This window comes from Columba livia, chromosome 10 (genome assembly GCF_036013475.1).
Source record: "Columba livia isolate bColLiv1 breed racing homer chromosome 10, bColLiv1.pat.W.v2, whole genome shotgun sequence".
Taxonomy (NCBI): domain Eukaryota; kingdom Metazoa; phylum Chordata; class Aves; order Columbiformes; family Columbidae; genus Columba; species Columba livia.
This window is the reverse complement of record NC_088611.1, coordinates 13,531,345-13,539,876: the sequence shown is the minus strand read 5'-3', so window position 1 is coordinate 13,539,876 and position 8,532 is coordinate 13,531,345. Positions and strand designations below refer to the sequence as shown.

Here is an 8,532-nt window from a genome sequence, read left to right as displayed (position 1 = left end):
AAAATGGCCCATCCAGCTCCTGGAGAGGAGGTAAACCACTCGTGAGTGCACCCAGGTGATCACTGTGGACTCTGGGAGAGGAGCAGCAGAGCTGCAGGTCTGCAGTCCCAGATCAGCTCTGAGAGGGCAGGCAACATGGGGCTCCCCTCCTGGAGACTCTCAGCATGTTGCTCATCAGTTCTGCTGTCCTGGGGCTCTCTTGTGCTCCTAAAAAGTTCAAGTCCTCATCTAGTCCCGTGTTGCACTGTCCCTTTCTGCTCTAGCAAAAGGCTGATGGTGCAGATGGCTTCCCTGTGAGCGGGAGTGATGCTTTCCCTACTGGCTGCTGTCAGAATCCAGCTAAATGAACCTATGTTTGACTGTCTGGAAAAAAGGCAAGATTTCATTGATATCCTTGGGCTTATTTAACTTGGGGGTTTAGGAGATTGTTTCTATGGGAAGTAGTGGCTCTGAGGATGTGGTGTTCTGCTATTTTCTGTGAGGGGCGTATGAAAGGTCTGCTTGGGAAGGTGGTACCATCTGTGTGAAACCCCATCCTGAAGCTGCAGAAGTGCCTGGCTCTGGAGAAGGGCCAGGGGAGGGTTTTTGTGTGCTTTCAAGCACACCTTCTCCAGGCTCAAGAGGAAAAGGAACTTTTAATGTCAGTTCTATTCTTCATCCTTTCAGTGTCTTTCTGTCTCTCAAGCACATGCAAATGTACACAGACATGCACTGTGTGCAGCAATAGAATAATTATTTTACAAGTTTTCTGGTTTTAATAGCTTTTATTACTTCAGCAAAATCGAAGCCAGCACATCAGCACAAACTGGTATGACATAAGAAAAAAAAATATAATAATGCTGTAAATAATTCAAAAGCTGTTTGTTGATTGTGATTCCTTTGATTCATCCTCCATGGGGAAGGCTGACATTGTCTTTACGTGTTTTTGTGGTCAGCATCTGACAGGAAGCCCCTGGTAGATGCTCCATGGGGTTACCCAGGAGCTGCCTGGAGCTCAGCTTTGTTCATAGAACACACTGATGCAAATAGTATCGTCTTTGTCACACTGGTGGCTTGCAGGGATTACACAGTAAAACCACCACTATACATTTTGGCAACAAAATATATCTCAATATATCCTCAAAATCTAAGAGTCCCAAAACATAGGACTGCCATGCTGTCAAGATACAGCTTCCATCGTGCTTCACAGCAGTGGTATCTGCTGGTCTGTGGCTGTACGGCAGTGTCTATAATCGGGGTGTGTTGTTTCCTTACACTGGGAGCAAAGGCTGGCAGCTGAGGTTCTTTTTTTGCTAGTTTGAATGAGCTTGAAAAACAAGAACAACTCAGAATGTGAAAACCAGTGATGGAGATAACCCATTTCAAATATTTTATATAGCATGGAGATTTTGCATGGTGCCATCAAGATGCTCCACTTCTTTTACATGGTCTGTGAGCCAGATACACCTATTGATTTCAGCGGTCCAGCTACAAGCAGTTGAGGGATAGCGCTGTGCAAGGCCATGGCTGTCCCCCCGTTGGGCTTAATCAAATTAATGAATAAATGCCACCCACTTTCCCCCAAAGGAGACAGCTTGCTACAAACTACACTATGGACACTTGGAGGTTTTACTTCTGAGCAATCACTTCCTGAGCACTAACAAATTCAAGAGCAATCAAAAGAGGTAAATCAGGTCAGATACCAATATTGTTCTTGTTCCTCACAGCTCTGGGCTGTACATGGTTTCACGGGTGCTACAGTTATCTCATTTAAAACTCAGTCCTGCCCACTCACAACGTCGAACAGCTCCACACCTGGGGAAGGACCTTCAGCCAGGGTTGCAGCTCTCAGAAGGCAGCTGGTTCTTCTTCCAGCACCGTCCTGCAGTCTCTGACCCACAGCTTGTATGCTCTTTCCAGAGTCTCTTCATTAGTGTCATTGAATATCTCTGTAAAATGAGACTTGCAGTTAATTTGACATCCCAAGAAGCTTTTCCTGCTTGCATGCATTACCTCACTAGGGGGGAGAGTAGCTCCTCCAGTTTATGAGAGTCTGTTTTCTTGTGACTGTGTAGTGACTGAGCTTCATGGAAATAGAGGGTGTTTCATAAAGACGGACACAATTTCAGAGATGTAGTGATTGCAAATTGGGTCCATCTTTTTGAAACACCATGTAGTCTGGATGGATCCTGATGCAAGAGATCACAACCTGGTTCCATGCATCACTTCTATGTTAGGGGTTGAGGCTTTTTTGTTTGGTTGGTTTTTTTTGTTTTGTTTTGTTTTTTAAAGTCTTGTGAGTGTTTCACCCCAGTTATTGAACAGATACTGTTTAGTTTTCAAGTATTTGTTCTAGGCACAGTAACACATTAAAACTCTTTTTGCCAAGGATTATTTAACAAATATTTTCAAGTATAACAAAGGAATCATTTTTCCTTTTGACATTATCGGTTTGTCTGTCAGAGAACTGTGTTTAGACTGTTGGTTTGCAAACACATTTGCCAAGTGAATTGGTCAGTCACAATGCAAGTAATTAGACCTCAGTCTAATCAGTAGGATCCTGTGTCTTGACAGGTTTATTGGGATGTTAAGAAAAGCACAAGTAACACCAAAAACATGTAACTGCAGAATCGCAGAGCAGGTTTTCCAGCAGGTCAGTGTGTTGGGTTACCACTGTCCCCCAAGCACCCACTCCCCCAGTACCTGCAACGCCGAGGCCGGTGGGGAGTGGCATCCGGGTCTGTCCCCCGCTGTGTTTCAGGCGTTCCATCAGAGCTCTTTTAATGAGGGCCCAGCTGCAGCCCCTGTGCCAGACAGGCAGCTCCAGGCCCCTCATGCACTGGATGATCTGCTCTTTCTCCTCGGCAGTGATGAGCCCCCGTGCATAGGCAACGTATGTCATGAATGCCATGTCAATGTTCACTGCTTCTCCATGCATCAGTGATGGCAAAACCCTCTGAAGCAGAGCAAGGGTGGGTGGGAAAAAGGTTTGGGTTGACAAATATTAAATAAGTAGGTTTTTTCTAAAAGTACTTGTGAAAACTGACATTCAGCTCACAGCAGAAGTACAGATTGGCTGGATGTTAGCATCTTGTGATTTATGGGTTGAAGAATGTGATCTCTTTTACAGGTGATTAATCGCATGTAAAATCTCTCATAGGGATCCAGGATCTAATTATCTCCCTATTCAAATCACAGATGAAGAAAACCATGGGCTGGAGAGAAGAGCTCTGAATTTTGCACAAGGTCTAATCCCCCCACCTTATTCCTCAGTGGCAATTTCTCCCAGGTAATACAGCCTATGCTCTCCATGCCTTTGCACTGTTGTAGCTCATGTTGGTTATTTCTAATGGCTTCACTGTAATCTGGTCATCTTTCTGCTTTGGTAACTGTCTGGTAAGAAGCAAAACGGGCCCATGATCTGAATAAGAAACACGGGCAGATGTGTGGGGGAAACTGGGCAGGGAAGGGTGTCTCTGTCCAACAGGACCAGACTGGGTGTGTTGGGTGATCTGAGATAATGTGCGAATCTGGAGTTTAGCTTGGCTCACTTGCACAAAGTTTTCATGCTGCTCATTGAAAACATTTTGTTTGTTTGTTTCTTTTTTAAAAGATATGCTGAAATACAAAGTCTGTCACTCACCATTTCCAGCTCTGGGCTTATAAGGTGACCAAAATCAACCAGTCTGTCCAGGTCATCCTCCCAGAGGTTGGGAGCCAGCTCTTCCAACATGGTTTCAATGGCAATCCTGGTAGTCTGCAGTGCAGCGTCCCCATGGTCAGCAGAGCCACTATAAGACTGGAACTTGGTGTCCAGCAGATATTTCCCATGACTCTTGAGCAGGTCAAACAGCCCTTTGTGTTTCATGAGTGCCATCTAGGGTAGAAAAGAAGAGGTAATTAGAGATCATTATGTGATCCTTGTATGTGCTGTTGAAAACTTGAGTGTTTCAATAGGCTGGACTACAATATCATCCACTAGCAAAGAAATATCTACACGCTTGGTACGTGGGCAATTTCTTCCTCTGCAACGTGAAAAAGTGTTTCTGTAGAGACAGTTCCTGGTTAGCATGTATGTGGGACTGTGGGAGTAGGGAGGATACACCAGTTTGGTGTATCTTCAGGTCTCTAGGAAATGTGACCTTGTGCTGTGACACTTTATCAGCTATGGTAAAAGAAGATGTCATATGCAAAAAGCAGTGTGTAAATGCCCAGTGGGGCTCTGGTAAAATGGCAGAGATGATGGGAGCACTGATGGGCAAGTTCTCTTGCTACTAGCCAACTCTGACCATGCTGGGAGCTTGCTACATGCTCCAGTACCCCAGCAGGTGGTTCATAATGAGCTTTAGCTATTTTTGTGCCTGTCGGGAAACTCGAGACTGTCTGAGCTGAATGGTGACCATCCCCAGGACAGGGACTGGATGGTGGACATCCCCAAGGTAACTCTCATCTAATCCTTGGAATTTCTCTTTGGGCAACAGAATATGGGAAAGCATGGCAATATGAGGCTTCAGAGTGATTTGATTGTTACAAGTATGTGTTTTTTCACCCTCTGATTGAGGGATTAGTCCCTTCCTGTAGGGGGGAATGATGACCTGCAGGTTTCCAAGTGCCTGCCAGAAACCTCCAGGTATCCTGGGGAGTTCCCACTATGTAAGCACTGAAAGATGCTACTGATGAACTCATCTCTAATACACTTTAATAGCTTGAACTCTGCTTTATCAAAAGTTTTCAAAGCTCTTCAGGCATAAAACCATTTTCTGTGCACTTCCCAGGTAATTTTAGAAGTAAAATTTGTCTCGCCGGAGATTGATTGACTGCACTCAACATAGCCCGCGAGGTAGGTACAAATGATCTTGCAGATTATTAATCCCCAGTATAATGAACCTCAAATTCTCTGCCAGCAGTTCATTTTAGAATGCCATGGATCAGCCTTAATGAGAAGATGTTTTCTTCCCTGGCTGTGCTGTGTCTACATCTGGGCTTGAGTTTTAGAGTTCACTCTGTGGAGTTAGCACTATGCACTGCATATAAGGGATATTCTAACAAGTTTAGCAGCTGTAAAAATACATATGGGTTTAATGAGAGTTAAAAGTCCTCATGCAGCCTTGATGGGCCAGCCTTGCTACTGTAAGGCAGTTTGTACAATGCCATAGATGGTGATTGATATCTTACCAGCATTGCGACCTTTTAGTTCTTAAAAGGGACATACAAGAAAGATGGAGACAGACTTTTTAGCAGGGCCTGTTGTGACAGGACAAGGGGTAATGGTTCAAACTAAAAGTGATAGGTTCAGACTAAATATAAGGAAAAATTTAAAACAATGAGGGTGGTGAAACACTGGCATAGGCTGCCTAGAGAGGCGGTAGATGCTGCCTCCTTGGTAACATTCCAGGCCAGGCTGGATGGGGCTCTGAGCAACCTGAACTAGTTGAAGATGTCCCTGCTCACTGCAGAGGGTTGGGCTAGGTGAGCTGTGAGGGTATATTCAAACCAAACTATTCTATGATTCTATGATTTCAGTTTTGAAAACAGCAGTTGCAAAAGTTCATACCTTTAAAATTTCACCAAGGCCATTGGAGATGTGTCGCCGAGGGATGCTCTGAATGAAGGATCTATCCAGGAAACTAGCTACGGGGGGCGTGTAGCCCCCAAGCTTGTTCTTACACTGCAGGAAGTTCACCCCATTCTTCGCCCCCACGCTGGCATCAACATAAGAGAGGAGGGTTGTTGGGATCCGAATGTAAGGGGTACGTCTTCTATAGAGCGATGCAGCTAGTCCTACGATGTCCAGGCAGACGCCGCCTCCGATGGCAATGATGGGCTCAGTTCGCCTGTCGATGCTGAAGCTCTGGACTTCTTGTAGGATGTTCAAGACCAGGTCCATGGATTTCGTTTCCTCAGTGGTAGGCAGGGCGAGGATTTTGTGCTGAACGTTATTCTCTTCAAAGTACTCTCTGACTTTGGAGCCATAAAGTTCATCAACAACTTCATCTATGACAATAAAGCGCCTCAACTTCCTTTTGCCACTAGTGGCTAGCTCTAGTTGCTGGGGATCAGTGATGTGGCCCCAAAGCAGAGTAGTGTTAGAAGGATCCAGAATATTGTATGTTTCTACCACTTTGTAGCAAAAATAGATGGGAGCTTCAATTGTCCAAGAAATTCCACCTTCAGAGACACTTTCACCACTGGCAAAGATCAGAAAACATGGTTTGAAATCATAATATTCCTGTTTTGTACTTTGCATGTCTGAACTAGTTTAAATATGTAACTGGGGGTGGGGAATGTGGAGTCACCTGCCTGTGCATTACAAAAGTGTGGGGCTGTGAGGGTGGGACACATTTCCTGGGTGTCAGGGCCCTATTGCATTGGCACTGGAGAAACCCTCCGCCATCTTAGAGAACAGTCAAATGGCTGAACTTCTGCGTGATAATGATAAAACAGAGAGCAAGAAGGGATGGAGAAGCAAATATTTTTTTCCTTCCAATTTATTAATTCCCAACTCCTGTTGGGAAGTGAATGATTTTTTTTTTTTTTAAGAGCAAAGCCCCAAAATATATTTTATATGAGACCTCTTCTTGAGCTGTATTCTTGAGCTGCAGTTGGGTAAAAATTGAAAGTTTCCATGAATCTTTGTTTTACTTTTTGTTTTTGAATGAGCAGATGGTTTATTGGATAATCAGCTTTCTGTACGTGCCCAGTTTCTTTCCACTTTCTTTTATAGCTCTAAATAGATGCTTCTCTGCTTTCTGGCCCTCACTTTCTAAGTGTTAAACAGTGAGGATTTATATCTTCCATAAAATTTCTTCTGAGCTTTTAAAATGCAGTATTACAAAAAACACCATGATGTTACATTTTAATGCACAAAATATGTACCTTATAGCTGTACTTCATGTGCATGTGCACCCGTCTCTGGTATGTGACCCTTCTAAGAGACAGGATGACTTTCAATGTTAGTTGTTGGAATCAGCTATAGATGCCGGATGGTACAACAGGCACCCATTGCAATGAAGATAGTAGTGAATCTGAGGCTGAACATAGCCTTGTTGAGGCATGTGTTAGCGGAGGATTTGTCTGGGTGTGCTCTGGGCCCTAGGTTCATCCTACAATTGACTGAAGTCCAGCAGATTACCTTTGGGTCTGCTAAAGTCCTGTTCTATCTCCTGCAGCTCTGCCTTGGCAACGCTCACGTATGGCTGCTGCCCATGGCCAGTGCTGGTGAAGATCCCTCTGACCTGACTGAGAAGCGGGTGAGACTTGAGACATTAAAGTCTGAATATGACAAATGCTAGAAAACTTCTGACATGCAAAATGTAGCTGTATTAAGAAAGACCAGCATTACAAACACAGCTCCATGCGCTCATGAAAAGGAATATCCTGTAATTAAAGGATTATTAACTGGAGAGATATAATATCAGAAAAGAGCTGTATGTATTTCTAGGGGAAATTTGTCTGTCCCCTCTGTCTGAAGCAGCATTAGGCGACTTCTACAGTCTGAGAGATGTAGTATGGCTTTTGCTCCTGTCAATGACCTACTGTGTTTATTTTTCCTATCTAGGCATTTCATTTATCTGCAGCCACCTCTATAAATGCATCCTTCTCCCATACCTGTGCATGAGCTTTTGCACACAAAGATTTCATGTACATACAGGGGAAAAAAAAAACCCAAGTGCAGCATTGAGAAGTCCCTGCATAAGGTTTTTAGAAGTTTAAATAAACTTTCCATCCATAAAAATTTAAGCTGTTGATAAAACTCCCTCTGTACCTTATCCAGGTTATGCCAAGGAGAACAGCAAATACCCATGCTGCCATATTGCACGCATTTTGAAGCCCACTTTCACGGGGTTGTACACAAAATGGTGAGTTTAAGCCGCATACAAGATAGTTTAACCATCTGAGATGCATCCCCCCAGGGAGACCATGTAGTTTGGCTAGCCAGAGCCATCCAATGCAGTTATCAATGAGCAACGCGGACTCTTGTACTTACATTTTTGCTTCAGAGAGAGTTATCTCATCCTTGCAGTCAGAAAGAGCTTCTCCTTTCTTGATGCGGAACCACGTGTTCTTGACTCGCACCAGCTGGAAGTCTGTCTGACAGGGCTTCTGGGGCATGGTGGCCGGGGCCACCAGAGCAAAGGTCTCATCTGACACCGGCATGGTTTCAGAGGGTAAAATCTCCCAGTTAAGAGATCTCCTGTAACTGGGTGCCTTTGAGGTGCTTTTTAAAGGCTCCAGGTGACCAGGCATTGGAAGGGGAGGTCTTGTCTGCACGAGGGAAAACAATTACAAAACTAAGATTATCTAATCTGGGATGCATGTTAGGGGTTGTAGGAGCGCTTGAAGACACGTGCAGGTACCAGGATGGGGTTTCATAATCGGTTAGTTTTATAATGCTTAAGTACAATAGGAATGCATACGTTAGCTTCCAACATGATGCCCTACAGCAAATTTAAAGTTATGAAAGGCAATTTGTGTGATTTTCTGTGACATTCAGGATCATGCTTTGCTGTGTGGAGCCTCTGATCTGGCTGCGGCTCTAACACGCCCTTGTGG

General features: G+C 44.3%; 1 protein-coding gene across 1 annotated transcript; it reads right to left on the bottom strand.

The window, feature by feature from the left end:
- Nucleotides 1–744: 744 nt before the first annotated feature.
- On the bottom strand, nucleotides 745–8,242 carry LOC102091344 (2-epi-5-epi-valiolone synthase). Its single transcript, XM_065075429.1, has 5 exons — nucleotides 7,967–8,242; nucleotides 5,534–6,167; nucleotides 3,623–3,856; nucleotides 2,683–2,935; nucleotides 745–1,928 (listed from the first exon to the last, which is right to left on the bottom strand). The coding sequence occupies exons 1-5, from the start codon at nucleotides 8,224–8,226 to the stop codon at nucleotides 1,828–1,830; spliced, it is 1,482 nt and encodes a 493-aa protein (XP_064931501.1). The 5' UTR covers nucleotides 8,227–8,242; the 3' UTR covers nucleotides 745–1,827.
- Nucleotides 8,243–8,532: the final 290 nt, after the last annotated feature.